The sequence below is a fragment of the Amaranthus tricolor genome, chromosome 17 (genome assembly GCF_026212465.1).
Source record: "Amaranthus tricolor cultivar Red isolate AtriRed21 chromosome 17, ASM2621246v1, whole genome shotgun sequence".
In the NCBI taxonomy this organism is placed as follows: Eukaryota; Viridiplantae; Streptophyta; class Magnoliopsida; order Caryophyllales; family Amaranthaceae; genus Amaranthus; species Amaranthus tricolor.
The window spans coordinates 14,194,082-14,218,073 of NC_080063.1; the positions used below are offsets into that span (position 1 = coordinate 14,194,082).

At 34.7% G+C, this 23,992-nt stretch overlaps 1 protein-coding gene across 3 annotated transcripts; it reads right to left on the bottom strand.

Moving 5' to 3' along the window:
* Nucleotides 1-506: 506 nt before the first annotated feature.
* LOC130804878 (uncharacterized) lies at nt 507-23,165 on the bottom strand. Of its 3 annotated transcripts, XM_057669514.1 has the most exons (28): nt 22,918-23,165; nt 22,452-22,688; nt 22,278-22,373; nt 20,537-20,712; nt 19,220-19,493; nt 19,075-19,142; nt 17,824-17,893; nt 17,387-17,734; nt 15,401-15,480; nt 15,124-15,175; nt 14,778-14,931; nt 14,562-14,649; nt 13,670-13,772; nt 13,470-13,560; nt 11,898-11,995; nt 11,459-11,635; nt 11,029-11,268; nt 10,266-10,361; nt 10,095-10,186; nt 9,918-9,981; nt 9,759-9,834; nt 9,275-9,348; nt 7,166-7,408; nt 6,761-6,834; nt 5,661-5,767; nt 4,403-4,518; nt 3,822-3,899; nt 507-1,230 (listed from the first exon to the last, which is right to left on the bottom strand). In XM_057669514.1, the coding sequence occupies exons 2-28, from the start codon at nt 22,641-22,643 to the stop codon at nt 1,024-1,026; spliced, it is 3,534 nt and encodes a 1,177-aa protein (XP_057525497.1). In that variant the 5' UTR covers nt 22,644-22,688; nt 22,918-23,165; the 3' UTR covers nt 507-1,023. The 3 variants fall into 3 exon arrangements, 2 of the variants coding, with proteins under 2 accessions (XP_057525497.1, XP_057525498.1); XM_057669515.1 differs by lacking the exons at nt 22,278-22,373; nt 22,452-22,688; nt 22,918-23,165 and having other exon boundaries at nt 19,220-19,324; nt 20,537-20,669; XR_009040069.1 differs by lacking the exons at nt 507-1,230; nt 3,822-3,899; nt 4,403-4,518; nt 5,661-5,767 and having other exon boundaries at nt 6,817-6,834; nt 7,166-7,274; nt 7,381-7,408.
* Nucleotides 23,166-23,992: the final 827 nt, after the last annotated feature.

A 23,992-nucleotide genomic window follows, 5' to 3' on the forward strand; every position in this document is an offset into this window, starting at 1 on the left:
AAATCACGCATTGTATGTGTATTTTTCTAGTATTGTTTGATAAAATGAATAATTTTTGTGAATATGGCAAATGTAATAAATAGAAAACATAAGTGCTTTTATCTATATACGTACCAAACAACGCATAATAATAGCAGTTAATTTACCCTTGCCCTCTCTATCTATTTTCTTTTCGTAACATTTCTCTTCGTCGTACCAAACAACCACAAAATGAAAATTACTAAATGTATAATACTCCTTCCTCCTTCCTCCTTCCTCCTTCCTCCTTCCTCCTTTTCGTAAATTGGTGTTTTGTTGTACTCCTTCCTTTCAATTTTTTCTGTTTATCCAAACATATTGTTTGTAACTGTGTTATCTATTTATGTCAAAGACTGTTGAGAATTTATTTATAAAGGAGTGATTGCGCTTCGAGATAACAAGAGCAAAACCCAAGCAAGAGATCAAAATGATGGCAAAAATTGTCATCAAAGAGAGAAAGAAAAGATGGCAAAAGTACATCAAAATTAGCTGCCAACATAATACTTTGTATAATTTGTAGGTAGAGTTGCAACGTACATGTGTATAATTAGAGGAAATAAACACTTAATGGATAAACTATCACTTATATTGCCTTACATATCCTACATTCCTACCCCAGCTATCACCTAAATTTGCCAAAAATTAGAGAAGCATATTCATAATCAAAGAAGGATAAATATACCATAAACAAACAAAACGAGTACTTCTATACCCAGAAAAAACAAACAATGAACTCTAAAAATCCATGCTCTAGGAAGCCGTTCTTGCTAGATAAACATGATTTAAAACTCATTTCCAGATATCTTCGTGCTTGCTCTATTACGGGTACACTCCACATCATCACACGCTTCGGCGATGATTGCATCAAACACATATGGCCTCCACGGCAAGTGCGATGTCCAGCTTTTAGGGCAATCATATTGTATGCAATAACGGACAGACAGAGAACAGGTAGAAGAATGCATTTCTCAAATCGCAGTGCAAGAACTTGATAAGTCGAAAAATTCAACTGCAAATTGCCAGTAATTTTCCAAGTTTTTCGGCTGAAGAAGACTGGTTTTTGCTTTCATACACTTCAATCAGTGAATGTATTGCCTTGTTCACTATCTCTCTTTTTTGAATCCTAAATGAGTCCGCTTCATCATCTTTTTGAGCTCTTACTTCAAGTGATGAGCATAAACCTTTAAGCCAACTTTCAATAAAGGATGCTTTCTGAATGAAACCAATGAACAAGGCAAGCCGATTTCAGTAAATTTGCAATAAAGTTATTAGGAACATAAGCAACATTTTATCTAATTACTTTAGCAGCAAAAGATACTGATGCAAAAACCCAAATGAGACAAAGCTAAGAATATACTCCTTTGGTTCTTTGGTAATCTTCCTATTTGATTTATTGCGAGTGCATTTGATGGAAAAGGCATAAAAACAGTAAACAGCCTCAGCTTGGTTGTCTAGAAGCTGAGTCTTGATTCTTAAACAGTACAAATATTAGCAACTCTCTCCCAATAAAAGGAACCCACACCCCTAATCCGAGTCTAATAAAAACATAAATGAGTCTGCATATTAAGGACACAGAAAATTTCAAACTGGAAAAAAAAAGTCAATTAGCAATGCGCTATTTTTCTATTCAAAAAAATTACAAGGACAAACCTCAGAATAATCATCAATTTACGTAAAACTTTAGGTTTTGTGGCCCATGGGTCACGGTGGAAAATGTTGAAGCGTCAACGTTGAAGCTAATTTCTTCAGGTGTACTTGTATACAATTCCTTCCCACCAATTTCCAAATTTCATAAATGAGCTCCCATTTCATGCACACAAGAACCTAAATGATTCAGATCACTGATCATTTATTGTGAGTGCTTTTGATGGAGTACTGTTATTTTCTGGTATATAATCTTTTTTCATTATTATTTGTTGAATATTGTTATTTTCTTGAATCAATTAATCAATAAGTTGGATTAGTCAAACTATGTTTCTTAAGGCAAATCGCAGCCAATTCAAAAAAAATTATAATCGGACTGCAGCGGAGGTTTCGAGAGTACAAGTACGAGAAAATGATAAAATTCAAGTCCATGTCGGAATTGAAGATGAAAAGTTTCACTTTTATGGAGCAAAGACGGAAAATGTGTACAAATCATTACCAACTAAACTGAAGATGTTGAAACAAGTTCAGAAATTTTTGTTGAACAAGTGGAAGCTGCAATTGTGGTTAAAGAGGTTGTGTATTATGTTAATACTAATTAACCCAGACTTTGTCATATATGTTTGACATGTATGTGCGAATAAGTTGTTCAAGTTTCTCAAATTGTAAGAGCTCATCCACAAGTGATGTGTTTTGATACTCTTTCCGATCCTCCGAAATTGTTTCAAGTGTATACTTATTTTGAAAAGCACAATAGCCACAAGAATAAGAGGTGATAACAAAGTTTCAGCTTGTGTGTGAAGGATCTACTATCTAGCTTCACTCAGCATGTATATTTGGTTCAAGTGTATACTATCTTTTCATTGGGGTTTCCCATTTCAAAATTCGATGCCAAAGTTTTTGCGAGGTGCGTAAAGGAATGCAGTTGGATTGGTTACACAGTCTCTATAATGTATATTTGGTTAATTTAACAACTTTTAAAGGTCGTTGTGCGTATGTGTTCATGGCCAAGTTGACATGCATGCATGGACAAGTGCGTGGATAAACATGGATGTGTGCATGGACAGACGCATGCACAGTAGCCTAAGCTAATTAAGATTTTTATTAGCGTTATACAGTAAACACAATAAGCTTTTCCAATGGGTCTTTCACTTTGTGTTAGCTTAACAAGAATTACTGTTGTCTTTTAGTTCTAGTATGTTTAGGAATTTTTGTTGCAGAGAATTGTATATTATTTCTTATTTATGATTGTATTAGAAGTGTTTAATTATTAGTACAAACAGGATTGTTACAGTTCGAAAAAACAGTGAGTTTATGGAGTTTTTAGTGAGAAATTTTTCATGAATTCAAAATCGAGAGATTCTGATTTTCAAATGATTCAAAGGTAGGAGAATTTCCAATTTCAAACAAACCTTTGAGGATTAGGCTATTGATAACAAACAAAGCTAAGTGGTTTAGTTGGAGAACTAAAGGAGCTTAAAATACACTAATTTTCAACAGCTTGGTGTATCTGAAGACGCTGAATCCATATCCTCCCGTTTGATATGTTGATTCGAACAATACAGCTGCGTAATCTATGGTGGTAACTTGGAATCTGCAGTCCACCATTTCGATCGACCTACTGCCTATGCATACAAAAGATATATATCCTTGCTTCTGTGCAGGATAAGAAGAGAGCGAGGTACAGAAGGACTAACTTTTCTGGAACACCACATAAAAAGTTCACATTTTGTCAACCCTTGAGTTTTGAGCTTTGTTTTACATATGTAACATTCACGTCCGCAATCAAGAATCAGCAATCTTGCTATAAGGTATATCAAGACTAGGGGGCATAAAACAATATTTTAAATGCCCTCAGAAAAGCAGACCCACAGAAGGAACTAAAACAGATACCCAGCTCCTAAAATATATTCAAGTCAATTGAGCATGGGGCTAATTTAAAAGATTGTTCTGCACAGTTGTTGAGAATTGAGATCAATCATGGAGTCAGTGAACAGAATGTGACGGACATCTTATAATAATTAAAATGAAAACACAACTATCAAATGCATGGGTATGACACACAATGAAATTCATGAACATGAGTGCATAGAACGTAAACAAAGCTGTGAAAAAACAATAATCTTCATCATAACACTATAATAAAAGGAATCTCTTACTTTGAGGAGAAATTCTTTCAGAGGTTCATGAGTGCTGCTCGAACAAAGACCAAGTACGTGAAGCATGCTTGCAGTCAGCTGCAGCATCAGGAAAAAATCTTGTTGGAATTAAATAATAAATAAACTATAGCTGTTAGGAACACACACTCTAACAAGAAAAATCCAACATAAAATGAACTATATATCTAAACCTATATACAAAATCCACATATTCTAAAACCACATAAGAATTAACTATTTCTTATTAATATCAAAAGATATTCAACAATAAACATTGTTCCACTTAATACTGTTTGGTAATGGTATTCCTTAAAGTTGACTTGCTAGCTTAAACATCATATATCACTTCAGTATTTGAACATTAAAATTAAAAATTGAAATAGGGCAAATGCAAATAGACTACTAAGTGAACAAACCTAGTTTATTGTCTACCAATATGATCTTCTATTAGAAAATAGATACATCATATTATTGAAACATATTACAAAAAGGTTGAAGAGCCTGATCACCAAATCAATATGCTTTTTACATGATTCAAGTAATGCAAAGTTTGGTTGTAAAAAACACTTGACAATCCTGACCTGGTTCTCCAGAGCAATTCTATACTTAAAACTAGGAGTTGAATGTTGGTCTGTTGTCACATTTTCAAGAATGTGTTGAATTCCTCGAACAACATCTGAGAATGAGCTTCCATAATCTGAAGAAAGCATGAACCATTATACAATAAGATTCAAAAAAATTTAAATTCTGATATCTGGAGAAAAACTAAATACCATCTTAACTTTAATTTTTTTATTGGGATAAACGTGAGAACCATAGGTAGAAGTACATAAAAAGCCATCTTAATTTTAAGTAGTTTTTTCACAGCACTAGATAACAAATTACATTCATACTAGTTCCCTCCACATACCCAAATAATGCCTACTAGGAAATTTAAATATAAGATAATTGATTTGAAAAAATGATTGAAAGAAGTTGAAACAAATACTTGGAGCATGTCCAACGATAAACTCTAATGTTCTATTCAATCTCTCTCATCAAATCTTTCAAAAACCCTTTCTAATTTCCCAACCTCGGAATAACCAAACGACCCAAAAGTACAAGTCTTGAATTGAGCTAGGGCCTAGGGAGCCATTCTGTTGAAAAAACCTCCATTTCCTGTGCTTTTCTGTGCTTTAACATATGTGATCACAAAAAATTGGAGTGTCATTGCATGTGTCACATGGCAGCATACCCAGCGGCAAGCAAAGAGCCTTTTTGGGGGATATCATTCTCTAGTCTCTCAAAAGAAAAGGAAAAAAAATTAAAAAAAGGAAGTATCCAATTATCATGGTGGAAATGGATAGCAAGTTCCTCTCTCCGGGGAGAGTTGGTTGGTAGTGTCCTTGGAAAGCACCATTTCTCGCCCTCTTGAGTACATTCTTGATCTCTCATATTGTTTTGGTTGATGTAGCCGACCCCATTGGGATTAAAGCTCTGGCATTGTTGTTGTATCACACGTACGTCATAATGTACGAGCACGACTCCTTTTCCTCAGCATTTATTCAGTTATCGAACTATATTTTATTCCACATTGTCTACCACTTAAAGTACCAATACATATTACTCGTCATTTAATAACACAAACACAGCATCACTTGATACTTCTTAGATTGAAAAAATTAAAGCATTAAGCCAATAATCAACAAAATTTTGATGTTTGCTTATGAGTTTAAAAAAGCATCTGCTACTAAAACCAGTCCTTAAAACCTACAATTAATAACAGTATAAAGTATAGTAAATATAAATGATGCTTTTAAATTTGAAATTACAATATTTCTAGATAATCTTGACACTCACCTAGCATTGTTGATGGCACAGCCAAAGCAGCGGCAGCTTGTATCCGGATTTTGAAGTTGGAAGAATCACGAAGCAACAGCAGAAGTATACTATAAATTGATGATGCCCTGTAATTACACAAGGTCCAAGAGTATTGTATTCCATAAATAAAGAAAATAAAATATAAACAAAACAGAAAAACAGACTACCCCACATAATTCAAATATCCATCACAGGATGGGAAATATTCACAAGAAGCACGTGTGAAAAACATCATTCTTTACCATCCTTTTGCACTTGACCAAGTCAGCCCAAAAGGCTGTAGAATATTAAAAGAGGAAAACCTAATTCAATATTTCAAAATGACTGACACTCGAGTTATCCAGAGAGCTTGATCAAAGTGGTTAATCGGACTGCAAAATTTTTTTAACTAGATCCAACAGTCAGTACTTTGCAATTACGCATAAAATTAACTTCCAGTAACATATTGAACATGGGAGCAGCACAAGCATTAGATATTGGATCAAACGGCATATAAAAATTCCAATCCTTTTATGAAAGTCATGGAGAGATTAGAGGCAATTACTCAAAAAAAGGAGTTTAAATGAGTTCAATATATGATAAATGGTAAATTTGGAGACAAACTATACCCTGGAAGATACATGTATATATTTTATGTCTTATAGTCATGGGGACTAGTGGTAGCTGAATATGTTGAGAATGTGCATGTACAACTTCCCTATGCTACTTTGTAGGGGAAGTGGGAAACAGATAAAAACCAACAAAGGGTATCGTAAGGCTAGTCAAGTAAAGCGCATTCTGATTAAAATGAAATTGCAGAAATCTTTTCAAGTATGGTGTGATGATACTTTGTCTAGATCTCTTGAATAGTGTAGTCTTTTTAGTCTCAATATGCTATCTGACCTTCCTGGTTTTTGCAGCTTTATACTCATTGGTGTCTGATGTCTGGTATGACTGAAACCCCAATGTGTAACAGAAAGTGGAAAACTGTTAAAATCTCATTTTGAGGGCTACTGGTCCTTTCACAGTAAAAAGATAATAATAATAAAAAAAAAAGAACAGAGCACAAGTGGGGAAAAACAAATGAAAGGAATTCTTACCAATCCATTTGCTGCATTCGCAGTGATTCATTCAGGAATAAGTTGCTTAACGCATGACAAACATTCCACTGGACCTACCAAAAAGGTTCCATAGCAGTCAGGATGATAGAAAGAAAATAACTACTCCCTCTGTCCCTCTCTTTGTGCACCTAGTACGAAATGGGTGAATTTACCGGAAAAAGATTGCGTAGGAGAATGAGACAAAAAACAATTGGAGGTTAGAAATAAGTGGTTAAGATGAAGAGATAGTATAAGTTTGTGGATGAGATTAAAAGGAGAGTGACACCATTGCCAAAAAAGAAAATGGTGCAAATCGGTGGGACAAATTAAAATGGAAAATGGTGCAAAATGAGAGGGACTAAGGGAGTATATAGTAAAAATAGGTAATAACATAGAGACACTTACCTTCACATTTCCTGTTGTAATACATGAAAGAAAAGCTTGCACAATATTCTCCAACAAATGAAAACATCCCGTGGAATTTGAAGAGCAATTAGTATCCTTCTGAGTTAAACTGCACTTCCAAGAAAAGATTCCCATTTTGCTGGTTAACGGGCTTGAGAATGCACATTTTCCTTGTTCAAGGGGATTTACAAAAGGGATCACTCTTGACAGATTACCTAGAGCTCTGACAGCATTTGACTTTATCTGAGGGTTAAAACGGTCCCTTGGTCAGCAGTAGCAGAAACGAGAGAAGTGCACAATGCATTAGTGTATATAAATATCCTAGCAGCACTATGTGCAGCTGAAGGACTGACACAAATTAAAAGAAGATAGCGGGATCCAACACCTAGCAGTATCATAAAGTTGCAGATGTCATGAATGTGACGAATATTTTTCAGAACTGCTATGCAACTTACAGCTAATGCCATGAAAAAGTAGGGTTAGCACTTTCAGATAAAAAGTAGTCATGTGAGCAAACCCTGAACAACATGACAACTTGCCTTGGGATTTTACTAGATAGAAGGTGAGAACATGCTTGCTAAGGATTTACAATCTCACAAATCCTCAAACTGTTCTGGGGCTTGTACATCATAACCTCAGTGATACAAACAGCTTGTAACAAGATACATATATTGAAAAGAAATAGTTAAGATTAAATAAAGGTTGTTTGTGTAGGCATTATAGAAAAGGAAAGAAAAATTGGGCATGGATTCTCTTTATGTAGGTTTGATTGATAAAGTTTGCATTCTCTTTTTTCAATCTGGAGAATGAATACATCCCAAAGTCTTCCACACCAATACCCTAGATGGACACCACAATAATAACAATGTCAAAGCCTTGATCCCAAAAGATATATCAATTTCAATAGTCATTCACATGAATTCTCTTTCTCCATTCATTTCGGTTTTCTAATTTCTACCAACCCAAAATCTAAATCGAAAATTTTCATATCATTTTCCACTCATACCCTCCAAGTCATATTCGGCCATCCTCATTCTTGTTTAAAGTCTCTCAAGTTCCAACTTTCTATTTTCATTATCGGTTCTCCATTACTCTGTCCACGCACAAGCACAAACAATCTTAGACGGTTTTTCTTTATCTTATCCTCAATAGTTGGGACATCTAAACCTAATCTTATGTCTTCGTTTCTAATTCTATCCCTCAAAGTATGTTCACTTATCCATCAAAGAATTCACATTTCCGCTACTCTTATCTTCCTATAATAATCCTTTCAAAAAGCCCAATTGGGTCTAAGCGATATAGTAGCTCTGATAAAACTATTCCTTTCAGCTTTAATGGCATGCCTCGATCACATAATACTCCAAGTGGACACTCTCCATTTTTGCCACCCGCAATTAATCCTATGGGTCTTATTATATCATAGTTGAAAACAAAGTCGCATCATATCAATCGTGTTGTAAAAGTTTTCGAAAAACAAACTGATATTTCCCACAAATGTGTAAATAATAACGTCTTGGGCCATATCAAGGGATGTCTCATGGTTTTAACCGATATTTAAGTTTTGCAATAACCACATCAATCTCATTACCGTATCACCGTTCCATTACCGTTATCGCACCACCACAATTTTGCACTATGAATCCTGTTGAACATGCCTACTACTTTGAAATATGGACCAAGGGAATTTGAAGCATCCACTTGGAGCGATTTCTTAAAACCAAAAACATTTCCAACCCAAAAGAAATTCTTTAACATTAGGATAAGACTCTAGCTGGAGTACTGGACTACTAGCATCAGAACCAACCAACAAAGACAATACCAGAGGCAATTTTACCTCTAAAAAAAAGATTTGAAAGATAGAAAGAAAGAAGGTTGAAGAGAAAAGAGTACTCTGCCTTGCATCTGAAAGCCAATGTTCAAACTTGGCCAATAATGAGAAACAGAAATTATACAACAAAGTTATGCATAAAAAGAAAAAGAAAGAACCCCCTTCTCTTTTTTACTTTTTCTCTAATAATGAAGATCATTGCCATGGCCTCACAGAAATCAAGACATAACGACTATCTGCAGCAAAATACAAATAGAAACTGAAATCGTCTAAATAACTACCTTGTCTCCATCTGTTGTTAGCTTTAACGAACATTCTAACAAAAACATCAACAGCCGGAAATTTGCTTCAGATGCTGCATTGAAAATACACATTATAGTTTGCGATAGAAATTGTTTATACAGAAAGCTTTACACAAATAACAATTAGCTGAAAATTATTCACATGAAATTGTACAAACGTCCAATCTTAACTTCAAACTATAATGTTCCATTACACCAAATCCATTATGTGGCTCCCGTGGAGGGGTGTCAAATCAAGCAACCTTGCCCTTGTTAGTTATAACAAAGCGGTTATTTCCTATTGACCCTTGGTGGTAACAAACATCATCTAGAACTTCACATAAATAAGAATTACATATAATTAAATGAGCATTTTAATATGTTGCATTAAAATCCCACCAAAGAACTATGAATCTTTCACCCCATCAATACATAACACATCAATCTTAGGTCTCCACTTTAAACTGAAAAAATGCTCACCTACCTAAATCAGTACCAGAAAAAGAGTGCCGGAAAGAGTCGCATATATTTGCCACGGCCCAAGATGCAGTGACTCGCACCTGAAGCAGAATATAATATTATAGACTGAATCGCTAGAACAAGAAACTTTTCAATGCAAAAATGACACGAATTGAGATGCTACCGGGACAGGTTGATCACGTGTATTGACCTCAACGGCAACAATAAACTTGTTAATGATATCTGCACTATATTACAGTTTGCACCATTGCAGTCAGAAAATTATTGAACTTGCTTCGTGTACAATTCACTACAGAAAAAAGAAAAAAGGAAAAAAAAAAAAAAGGAATCATCAAATTACCTCCTTAGAATATCTGGAAAACATGCAATAACACCAATGGCTCGGCATGCAGCAGCCCTAACTGAAGGGATTGAATCATTTGCAGCATGTATCTGAAAAGAATTTGGAGTAACAAATAAATAGCATTATACAGCTAATAATGACCGAGATGAGAAACATATATGTACTCACACAGGAAGAAAGAATGAACTGTTGCTGCTGCTTCTTGAGAGAAAAAAAGACCATGCAGGTGATGCCAGCAAAACAAGTGATCGACGCAGCTCTTACCTTCCAAACAGTGAGAATAAATCGTTAAAAGGCTTAGCTGAATTACTTACCATAGCAATCCTCGATTTATATTGTAAATAAACACCTCAAACGAAATTGATTCATAGGGAGAGAGCATGCACATAAGATAGAAAGATGAACAAGTAGAGGAAAAAACAACCCTAAATTTGATCCACCTTGCCAAAGAAAATATATATATACAAAACATAAAGACAACAATATCTATCTAGCACCAGCCCTTTGATTTTCATCCTCAACGGCACCGTTCCACAAGGCTTAAGAGATTAATTTTTACAAAAAAATAAACAGGTTGTTTGTAAAGCCTCCTTCCTTCCTCCTGACTATATGAAGAACAGTTGGGCCTCAACTAATATCAATCGTCAGTTTTATTTCTTTTGCGAAACAATGTATTGAAGTTAAAATTAAAGATCTTCCAAGAGTCCCATTAAGAGAATGAATACGAGAATTATGTGATTGGATTATGCTATAAACTGAGTAAATCAAGCAATTCATAGGTTGAGTGTTTATCAAAGGGAGAGCAATTCCACTTTTTCTGTAAATTTGTTTGGCTGTTGTGTCAAACAATCCATCAAAAACATGACATCATTTTACAAGTTTCTTTCCAGATAAAAATAAACAAGAGATAAGATCAAAGTGATAAACACACCATTCCAGATGCATGGCATATAGATATGGCTATGTGCTTCTCAATGGACTCAGACCACTCTAAGCTTCCCGATTGGTTATCTTCAGAAATTTCAGAAGTCTCCAAAACATATGAAGGAGCAGAAGAGACTTTCTTGTCACGCACAAAGTCTGACACAAAGGGACCCTCGACAACTCTATCACCAAATAGATCCTCAGTTCCTTTAAATCCAGAAACAGCACGAAGACATTCATCTAAAACCTGGATGATAAAGGAGTCTAATTAACAGAAAGAAAACCCCATTATAACTCTAAATCACAATTCACAAATCAATGTCGGTAATTGAACTTCGGATACGGAATTTAGATTAGCAATCTTGGGCGAAACAATCTGTCATATGATGATGCGAATTTCTTCATTCCCTTGAATGAAAAGAGAGAGAACATTGTACCTTGACAGAAGCAGACACAACCTTTTCCATAGTTGATCCAGTGTCAAGTCCATAAACTCCCTTTCGATATGGTATCCCTGAAGTCTCTGGCTTCAAAATTTGATACACAATAGTTGAAATTTGTTTCCAACACGCAGCCATTATGTTAGGATAGTTGTGGCATACAGCTTTGAGAGCCTGGAACAAACTTGGAATAAGTAGAAGGAAATTATCATACTATACAACCACAAATTTGGATGCAGGCGGGCAGCAGATCCATCAAACTGATAATCAGTGTTCAAGTAGGGTAAGTTCTTAATGACCACATTAAATGATTGCATCAAGTGAAATTATAACGGAAAACAGAAAGATTCTCAGTGGTCAAATCTTCTCTTACCAAGTAAAATAAACGTCTTGACAGGTATCCAGATTCCAAAGCATAATAAAAGTCAGTCATTACCTGGAGAGCTTCCAAACATATTGCAGGATTTGTAACTTGCTCAGCGTGCTGAAATAGAGTAACCAAGAAACCCGATCTTTCTTTTCCCAACAATAAACCTGGAAGCAAGCCTCATTTAATCACATTCAAAGATGACATATTAGCAATGTATATCCTTATTAATTAACACAAAAAATAGAACCAACAAGATAAGTTTGAACAAGAAAAAGGATATCTGGTGAATGATACAAGTGTACAACCCTTACCCTTTTAGCTAAATCTCGTTACCTCAGGGAGGCAAGAATGGGATTCTTTTAGCTAGCTCATGAAAAAGAGAGAAACAACAGAGGAAGAGACAGAAAGAAAGGAATTACAAGTGTAAAAGGAATCCCACTAGAGAGCCACATCTTTGAGCAATGCCCAAAAGAATCCCTGAGATATAAACGTTAATAATAAGCCCAGCCAAAGAAGTCAAAATGTAGAAGCTATCAGTAAATATACGATAACCTTGTATTGCATTATATAAAGGACTAACTCATAGCCAACTAATTTGCTTTTGGAATTCACAATTAAACCAAAATAGGCAAAAGAAAAAGGTCAACCAAAACATATCATATTTTGCTTGTCTCAATTTCTAATTTTCAGGGGATTAGTAAATTAAGTGACACAGGACTAATCCATTGAAACAATTCATCAAATATTCACCAAACACTTAGAGGCTAGAAGGCAAGATTCCAGCTTCATTAGAACAAAGGGCTTTGTCTAGCAAGAAACATTAAACAATGTGGGCTCGATTCATTAACTCAACATGTTTTGACATTATCAGATAGTCTATATACAGCACAATAATTGATAGTTAAGAGTTTGTAAATAAACTTGGTGCATGCGAACTAATTTAACTGATGATGATCTAAACAGAAGGGGTCAAGGGAGGAGGCCTGGCCATGGCTAAAGTTCAGGTCGTTCAGGTCTACAGCGGGCCTGCTGTCCAAAAAGCCGTTCAGGCTCCGGTAAGGAAGAGGACTACAGGCATCCCCAAAGTAGAAGCTGCTGCTGGTCTTTTTCTTTTAGTTTATGTTATCAACACCTGTCATTTGATAATGCATGAAGGCCCTAACAAACTTAGGCTTCATGAAATGGTCATCTTCATTGATCTAAGGAAGTGAAGCGTGGAGATTTGATTTGAGATACTTGAGGAGATAGTCCTGACAGGCTGACATGTACTCAAATCTTATTAAACAAATGATGGTTGATGAACATATGCAGACATTCAAGAAGATAAGAAAGAAAATTAGGTTTTATGGACTGTTCAACTTGCAATGTTGCAAACCCACTCATAGGAGATGCAGTCTTTTAATCATTTGGAGATTAGGCAAAAACTGCTCACATTTCTTGTTCTTTTGTTTAAAAGTCAGTCGTTCCTGAGTAAAGCAAACTCAAAACCTGGCTATTCAAGCCGGGAATAATATGGTTTGTTAATTTCTACTTGTTCTTCTATTGCAAAAAAGGCCAAATTAAAATAAAACAAAATAAAGAAAAGGTGTCATAACTAACAAAAGTACCACCAGTTAATTGGAGAAGGTATATGCCAACCTGCTGATATTTCAGCTTCAAACATTTCATTCACATTCGACGATGAAGGTGATGTGGATAAGGCTGCTGTCAGGCAACTGATAGCAACGGCCTGTTATAGAAATCAAATTAGTCTATTCCAATTTCAACCGTTCATTGGATAGAAAATCAAAATATTCCATTTCAAAGTTTAATTGAACAAGAAAAACCAGCAACCTAACCTGCAAACTGGTCTGATCACTTTTGAACGGAATTCCTCCCTCTATCCTCAATCTAAGAGATGAAAGAACTCTGGGTAACAACTCTCCAGGCATCCTCGAATACCTAAGGCAGACTTCAAATGATTAAAAGATCCTCACAAAGGTTTACCTTTACAAAGCTACTAGCTTTTAATAACTCGGCCAGAGGACAAAGGCCTATTTTTCCAGTGTTCATATAATTGAAAAAAATAATAATAATAATAAAATTGAAGTCGAACTCATTGAGTGGTGTGCTAAGGTGAAGGATAGACCTGTAAACACCGCTATACCGTAAAATCACCCATCTCTTGATCCCACAAACTCTTAAAATAAAAAACACAAAGGAAAATCACCTCTTCAACGACAAAATCAATGACTGCAGCAAGAAGAACAAACATTTTTTTGCCCCTAGCACTGAAGTGGATCCCCCTAATAAGAGGGGATCGAAAGTACACAACTTCGCTTTAGAAATTACAAAGAGACTATTTCCAGCAGACCCATGATTGCAAACACCATCTGCTGCAATTGTGATTGCGGTAACAACACTCAAATTCGCAATTTTTGGCTCATATCTAATCTCTTCTCTCTACAGCATGCAAAATGCACCTCACGCACCAATCAGAACGATAAGAAAATTCAAAAGAGCATAAGAATAAAGATAATAAGCACTTCAGGCACCAAAAAAAATTTGATGCTTTTCCTTAACTGACAAGCTCAGGATTCTAGAATGTAGAGAAGCAATGTGGCAAATGATAAACAAAAGAACAAAATAGAAAAAAGAAATTCAAGGAATCATCAAATTTAACAGCAAAAATCAGACTGTATACTATTACACATGAACATAGCACATAATTGCCTAAGAAAGAAAAGTTACGGTGTGGATGATATCAAGAGCATGAGAATCTTGAACAAGGAAGTCAACAATCCAGTATGCCTCTCATGCTGAATCAAGTACAACACACCTGCACCATTGAAAGACATTTTACCCAATTAAAAAGGACGTGGAAAAGGAAGAAAAATCATTCATGACAAAGTATTAATTGTTAGCAAACTAAAGCAGAGTAGCAGACCAAAAATGTCCCTGACATACCAGCATGAAGTTGCATAAGTATCTGACCCAGAGAGCTTGAAAGTGCTGTGAACGATCCACATTTAGTTGATTCCCTGTATTCTGCAACTTGAAGAGCAATAGAGGCCGGCTCCTCCAACATGGCTGCAATTGTTGAAGCAGATGCCAGGCGAACCTGGCAAACACATGAAAACCATAGTTCAATATACAGTGGAAATAGTGTAAGGTTCCAGTAAGCAATATGAGGCATGAGCTGGAAAACTGGTTTAAAGACATCCAAAAACAAGATTCTATAAATGGCTCTTAAGGCCCCTATTGACCAAAAATGATACAAAATACAGTTGATATTAGATTGACAAAGCAATACCTTCAAGAATGGATCATATAACAAGCAAGTCATCAAAGTCACCTCATACTTCCTATAATGAGCAAGCAATCAAAAGTATCAAAGTTACTTCATACTTCATTATCTCTGCTACAAACAAGAGGCAGTCAAGAGGAATAAAAAAGCAAAATTTTCAAGTATATAAAACAATGGAACAGCAAGATGTGCAACTACATATCAAAATATAAATAAACATTGGTAATCATGATAGCAAAGCTGACAAGCGGAAGAAAATTACAAGGATTAATGGTATCTTCACCTTGGTTGAAGTATATCATTAGTTGGTAAAAGCATTGACCACTGAGAAACAAATGCCTTTGGATCAGCTTCACAAAGATCCTATATCCCAAAAGAATAAACGGAGGAAAATCAATCTCTAAAAGTAAAAGCTAATAAATCTTAGGTCAAGAATTAAGATTAAAAAATATACTAGCAAGATACGAATCTTCTCACAAATAGAATTCTAAGTTCCACTGCTCATTGTAAGTTGTTCATTTAATCAAGTTCTGCTCAACAATGTCAAAACTTTCCTTCACCTAATACTATAAAGCTGGGCAAGTTGTATGATTGTTTTCAGAAAATTAGCAGCGCAAAACAGCTTTGATGTGATAAAGCAATTTGAAGAAATGTAATAAACAATTTCACATTAGATCTATTATAAATTGGCCATGATAAAGCAACCACTTCTATTGGTTAAACTAGTTCTTATTTTAACTTGAATCTCAAAGCTATGATTTGATGTGTTGGTTGAAATGCAAGGTACTATGCATCAATTATATGTGAATCAATAACCAAAAATGAATCCTCAAAGATTTGATGTACTCATCTCGTTAATCGACAAAAAAGACATTACTTTTTTTCATTTTTGAAGATGCATACCCATTACTTTGTGCTATCTGCAATTATTTTTTATAATCATCCATAGAAGATCAGATAGTACTACACTTGAATTTTTCTACAACATCAGCAGGATCAAAGGCTACATAGTTTGCCTTTATGCAAACCGATCTAAGATTAGCCTTAGGCACCTCAACTAAGCTACTTGTAAAGATAAAAACAGCAAGCCTATTTCTCAAGGCGTGAAACAGAATTATACTATTCCTGTACAAAGGCTAAAGCTAATCCATATCAGAAGGATGAACTGCCCTTGTTATATATTTAGTGGCATCTTCCTGGTGCTCGCCTCATCTGTGAAAGAATGTAATCTGCTCACTAAGCTTCAAATTCTAAGCATCAACTTAGACAATACTACTACGAAACCATTCTAAGTAACTGATCAAAGCCGAATGTCAATGAATTTAACTTTTAAGGTCCTTATAAGTTTTTAGATTTTATTTTCTAAAAACAGAACTCTAATTTCACTTTAGTTTTCTAAACCTTTAACACTGAAACAAAACCAATTTACTCCTCTATCCCACTCATTTCGTATTATTTGAATGAAAAAGCTCTCATATCATAATCCGAAATGATGCAAATTGACCAAGACTGAGTAGTACAACACTAGCATGTTAATACATTATAATGAGCTTAAATGAGACATACATCAAAAACATAGACATGTCTACAAATTATTTATTGTTCAAAATTGTACAGCGAAAATCAATGTTTATAAGTTGAGGGTTAAATAAAAGGTACATTCTGGCTCAGCAATGAAGCCTGATTTTTCAATTAAAAGGGGTGAGGACTGAAAAGAGAAAAAAGTCCCAGACCAACTGTAGTGATCACATTTCCAATTTCTTTAAATAATAAATTAGTAGCAAAAGCGGGGATGAAGAAAAAATAAGTGACCTAGTTGACAAAGAAATAAATTAGTACCCAGTGGCTCCTTAATAAGTTGAAGAGAGCAAGGTTTAATATAAAATACATTGATGTCAATTCAATGATCTGGATCACCAAAAGGGTCAAAAACTCTAAACCACTACAACACTTCCAGATGACAAAACAGAGTACTTCTCACATCTTTGTTCAAAGATATTGAATTGTCTTATAATTACATATACGCAAAACAGCTATGTTATATTATATAGCCAGAAAAGAGAACTTTCAGTAATGAATACTGGAATACATCAAGTTTTCAGAAAGTGACGTAATTTTGAATAAAGAGCCAAGTCATACGATGACATCCATATAAAATTAAAGTGCCAAGAAACAGATTTTGATTTCAAAATCTGATTTTCCAACAAGGGCATACAAATTGCAATACAAAAAGAATGGTTAAGAAAAATCAAATATCTCAACTTTTCACCTGTATACAATTTATTGCCGATACTCTTGCCTTATTGCTGCGAACATTATCAAAATCTTTCAGTACACCGTCGCTATCACTAAAGTCAGAATCAGATGATGATAATTCATGAGAAGAGTCATGATCTGATAATGTTTGAGAAGTCCTCGTCAATTTCTGCTGCAAAGAATATGTCTTCCTACGCAAATGTGGAGGCCTGTAGGCACCAATATCTTTTTTAAAGGTTTCCTTCGAAGTAATTTTATTGTTTGAAGGGCCTGGATCCTTATCTCCACGACAGGATAGCATGTTTGAATTATTCAGGCCATAAGCTAGAAATATTCTTAACGCTGCAACAAAAGCTGTCAACTGGAAGATCATTTCATGTCAAAACGTAGACCAAGAGTAAGAGAATCAAGAGAAATCATAATCCCTCCAGAAGAAAACCAACAACTCACGTGATCTGAAAGAGAGCCTTTCCGATTTATAAGTACAAGATGAAGGCAATGCAAGACAGAGGAGTAAAACCTGCAAAAAATATAACCCCTCAACCAAATTTAGGACTTCCAAATAACATGCATCATAAGATTATCCTACCCCACTGAATTCTCCAACTTCACTGATGGGAATCCATCCTCAGCTCTTGCCGTTCTCCAAAACATTTCATCCAAAGCCACTTAACAGGGCTCTTGTTAATATTTCACATCATGCAATTGTTTCCTATCCCTATCGTTTTGGAATATCTTTCCTATAATATCAGATCTCAGCTGTATAGAGATAAAGCCACAGGAAAATGAGCCTAGACAGGATAGACACATGAACAAAAGATTCATATGCACCCTACATTCCATTTCCCTTGAGGACATCCCAAAAGAACATGTTTAGAAATAAGACAAACTTGTTCAAGGTAAATGTTAATACAACACCAACACAAAACAGAGACTGGAAAACCACCCAGCTAGCTTAAAATACATCAAACTACACCAGGTTCTTAGACTAAGATCACAATTAAGCAATCTTCCACAAAGATACAATTGCCACAATATTACAAGTAGATTGATATAAGATAGGGCTAATCAGAGAAAATTTTGTTAGCAACAATTTTCCACATTGTTTTGTTTTGGTTGTTTAGTTGACACCACATTATTGCGATTAAGGCTTTGGCATTGTAGATATTGTAAGCATCTATAGCAGCTCTTCACCAACATACTTTAGTATTCACACACCATTATTGGAAAAAATTAACTATAAAAATCAAAACGAAAAGATAAAAATTAGGGGAATTCCAAGTGGTGACCCTGATTTTTTGGCTTTTCCACGTGGTATACAATAAATCCATGTGGTGAACCCGAGCTTCCAACTTTTCCATGTGGTAGAAAAAATGTTAAATTTTTGATTAAATTAAGTACTCATTTCAATTGGATGTTAAATTTTTGATTAAATTAAGTACTCATTTCAATTGGATTACGAAATGTATGGCCGATTATGGTGATCGCAACGTCTATTTTTGTTTTAAAAAAAAGTCATTATGTACGGGAAAAATAGTGTAAAGTCAACAAAAACATTTCCATTTTGTCTAGCATGTGGAAAATTTGGAACCTTTGAAGTCACCACGTGTTCAAAAAAAGTTTGCCTTCCACGTGGAAAATTCAATAATTCAGGGTTACCACGTGGAATGTCCCTAAAAATTATTATGTTAAAGATAGTACCTAGACAGGACACCATCCTCTATAGGAAGCATATTGGTTGCAAGTCCATCCATCACTTTCCTCAAAACCTAAAAAATAGTGTAAGCAATCTAAGTTCTCCACTCAGAAATACATTAAAAGAACTCAAAAATAAAGCACAACCCACCTCAACAACTGACTGCCAAGTGTCTACAGGGAAAGAAGCTCCTAGTCTTGTAAATGATTCGCCAATCATAGAGAAGGCATTTGTTTGAACTTTCCACAAGCCAGCCTGTTGAGGTAATTTCTTCCCATGGTCACCCACACACCTCAAATCATCATTAGAATGACAGTATCTACTCATCTCAGAATGACAGCATACAACAATATGAAGTAGAAATTCCACAAGCCGAATGTTTTCAGATATTGAGGACTTGCGAGCATCCATGCTAATTAAATGCCTAAATGATAGAAATGATAAAGAAAATTTTGAAATAACACATGGGAAATTTCATAGAATGTACGAACGTAGTCTTTTGACTGTGATGATACAACTATACAATAAAATTGCATCTCACAAATAAAAGATCATGATTAAGAATACCAAAATATAAAAAATGTCTTGCCAAGTACGATAGTAAATAATTAGATATAAATTAGAAGAAAAAAAGAAATAAACGATACATTCCTACCATTTTATCTTCAAAACATACAGTCCTACTATCTTTGTTTTATGGCAGATATATTTGTACAATCAAGGTACAAAATTTGAACGACCGAATACAATACCAATATCACTCTTTCTTTTAAAGGAAGCCTATGGCATGCTCAAGCAAAAAAAAGTTTATATACTTCCTCTGGATTTTATTAGTTGCTACAGGAACTGTAGCAACTACTGTTCATCAACTAATCTTATTTGGTATATATTTCTCCATGTATAATGTAAAACATAGTTAAGTGGGATCTTGTTTGATTCGTCTTAATGCATATTTTCATAATATTAACTTTTTATAATTTTTTATCATATGAAATTGTTAAAGATTAAAATTGTGCATTGGATAGCGTGAAAAACAAAAGTATAATAACTATTAAAAACCAGAGGAAGTATGACTGTTGGAATTACTTCATATTTGAGGAAGATCCCACATCACTAAATAGCGCGTTGTAGACTTGCAAATAATATTTGGTGGGTAATCCTCCTAATACCATATGGTTTTAGGAAAGAGTGAACCTCATCAAGTATGTATGCAAGTCAATGCTCATTACCCGTGGGTTTGTGGGCCAAAGCCCACGAGTGTGTCCACACGAGTGGATTTGTGACAAAATTTCATGGCCTAACAATGACATATACAGCCTTATCTCCTAAGGTTACCAACATGATTAGCCATTATTAGTAGATAGAAACAACCAACATGAAGGAGAAAAACACATCAACTCTTATTTTTTCATGACCACTAAAAGCCAATAGATTGCACAACAAAAAACAAACAGGACGAAAAAGAACCTTATAGTCTCTAGACAATCCCTTGCAGCTATCATGCTAGCAGAATTTTCAGAAAAGATTCTTCTTCTAGTGGCATTTTCAATGAAAAAATTTGTTATCTTGGTGAAAGATCCAAGCATCTCCGACCAAGCAGAAAAACTCAATTCAAGGGGCATACGAAGAGTAATTTTCTGAACCTGCAACACATAAAAGTTTCATATAATTTAGGCTAAACTCAATAAGAGAAATTGTTGTAAGAAATATGATAGCCGCATCACTCACGCTACTGTACCACTATTCTATTACATCATTTTTACACTATGCTTAAAACACCTACTTTGGATTTTATAATACCTGGTTTACACATTATAATGCATACTTTATAACTTAAAATGTCTACTTTTTTATATTAAAACAATTACTTTTGTGACTTATAACACCTACTTTTGGGACTTATAATTATAAACCTTTGGGTCTTATACTTTGCATACTATAAACACTTACTGTAAGCATTATAAACACCTACTTTGAATACTATAAACACCTACTTTGAATACTATAAACACCTACTTTGAATACTATAAGACCTACTTCAAATACCATAAACCCCTATTTTAAATACTATAAGCAACTACTTTAAATACTTGGAACTATATTTTTCAATTTTTAAAAGGAAATAATTTAACCTGAAAAGCATTTCTTGTTAGGTCGTGACAAATAATCACCCCGTGAGCCCACTCGTGTGGATACACTCACGGGGCACCCATGGGCTCGGGCCCACAAACCCACGTGTCATGAGTGTTAGACTTGCATATAATACAGGATGAGTTTCACCCTTTCCCAAAACCATATGGTATTAGGAGGATTACACACCAAGCATTATATACAAGTCTACAACCACTATTTTAGTGATGTAGGATCTTCCTCACATGTGAAGTATTTCCAACATTTCTTAGTGCATTATCCTTTTGTGAAGCATAAGTTTCCGTTGATCTATCATTTATTGCATGAAATCATCTCATTCTATGATGTTTATTTCATAACAAACTACACACCTAGTTACAACTTTAAAAAAACAACGATTACACAAACAGAATAGACGGTGCACCATATCTAACAAACCTAGTTACACAAGTATGCCCTAAAACAAACTTCATCACCATGCATAGCGGAACTTTCCAACATTAATATGGATGCAAGTCATCCTATTCAATAAAACTCTATGCTTGTAATGTAAGGCAAAAGCCCTCATTCAGCATGCCGGATTTCAAATATTAGAATTGGATCCTCAAACACGGAAAAAGCTTTTTGGACAAACAACCATCTTTGTGAGATGACATAAACTATATGATTGATTTGTGCTTACAACATAGTTAAAGTAGTTACCCTAGTTGTCTCATCCATTTCACATAATTCAAACTTCCCAAACCCTTTAGTGTCTTTAATTCAAGTTGGCACAGAAGGCTTGTGGATTTTCCCATTACAACTTTGATGGAGCATTTCACCAAAAACAAGCAACATTCTCTACTTATGCTTATGAAGCTTAATCGTTAAAATGTTACATTCTTACAGACAACACTGAAATCCATGTCCCTATTTATCTTGGCAGCAAACCTTTTCCTCAAACGGAGCCCTAATCTACCATATAGACTTTCAAAACTGAGAAAAACTGAACCCATTTTCTAAAATCCTTACTTATCCGAGGTTGATATAAATATTAGTCGTAGAATTTGGCCAAATAAAGAAGTTACAATGACAATACCAGATGACAAATGAGAGATAAAGCATGCTCTGTATCTTCATTCATGCAATGACTTGAGGCCGCCATATTAAGTAAATACATCAAATCAGACGTGACCTGAGACAAAACATTAAGATCAGCATCCCAAGCAATCTGACTCAAGTCGAAAAACCACAATTAGAGAGCAAGTTATACCTCATGAGGTGGAAGGGAATGCGCAGCAGCGACAAAGGAATGAAAGTTCGCCAAAATGAGTTCATCAATCAAAGGAAGAACAGTACTAAAAGTGTTTGTAGCATGACTTTGTGTTTCATCCCTTAAAGTCAAGAATGCGGTCCTCCATGATCTCACCAACACAACCGAATTAGATTCGACTTCTCCCGACATTCTACCAAATTTATTTACGGATCATCCACAAAAGCTGTCAAGTTCCTGACATTTCGCAATCAAAAAACCATCAAAGTGATAAAATTTCTTCATTTAATAATTTATATTTACAATTAACAGTAGCAGTTGCAAATTTCAAAAGCAATTGTTGAATGTGATTGCAACATTTAAGTAATAGGATGATTGAACTTAGTTCCAATTAATTACTGCATAAATCCAGACGAAATAGAGGGCTGTAAACCTAAATTCATCAAAAAAAAATCACAAAATTTACCGTTGATCGTAGAAGATTCGTCTAAGCTATTGTTGATAGATAAATGAAACAGCTTGTACGGTTTGTATCAATGAAATATGGTAAATTTTGGAGGGAAATGGATGTTAGGGTTCTTTTTGGTAAGCAACGTTCACCAGTTTAGCAGGATTCGCTTCCTTGCGTTTTGGTCTCTACTCTAGAGTCTAGTGTACATGTAGCTCCCTTTTTGGCGTTTTTCTTGCTCAGAATGCTTGCCATTAATGAACCAAATTCCAATCCAAACATAATACCATCTACGTAGGCCTTGATGGACTTAAACCGTCTCACGGTTGACCTCAAAATAAAACACAAATTGTCGTGAGAGACGATTTTTTTTAAAAGATCAGTTTTAATTGGGCCAGCTTATTATATATTTTATAAAATATTGTAAGTAGGCATTAATAATGATGTAAGTTGATATTTAAGATATTATAAATAGGCATTAAGAATACAGTAAATAAGCATTAAGGATAGCATAAGTAGGCATAAAGAATACGATAAGTAGTCATTAATCTTTAATAGGTTGGGCTTGAGATATATCTCTCAAAGAGACAGTCTCAAAGAGTCTCTCAAGAGAATAGCTGAAAACAAAAAGCTCATGAGCTAAAAATTTCTATTATTGGATTATTTAACTCAAGTATGAGACATGTCACACGGTGAGACCGTCTCATGCAAGAATTTGATCGGTAGAGTTTTTGACATTAGCATTGATACTATAAAAAAATATTTGAAATTTCAACAGTTATTATTTCAATAACCCGCCGACATTGTGATGAAATTCTTTTTGAAATACAATTTTCCACTTTAAATGTTTTCCAGATTCAAACATGTATAATAAGCAATGTATAACATGCAAATAATATTACATAAATACAAATGTTGAAAAATAACATGATAAATGTTTATTGCTGAAGTTGTGTAGTGCACGGTTTAATGGGCTTGGTTCGTGAATTAGTATGTGTAAAGGTAAGATGGGTTGAAAGATTATGCTCAAGCGAAGGTGTATAGGCAGGCAAAATACGAAGGAAGAGAATAGAATCTCTAGAATGCATCTTGC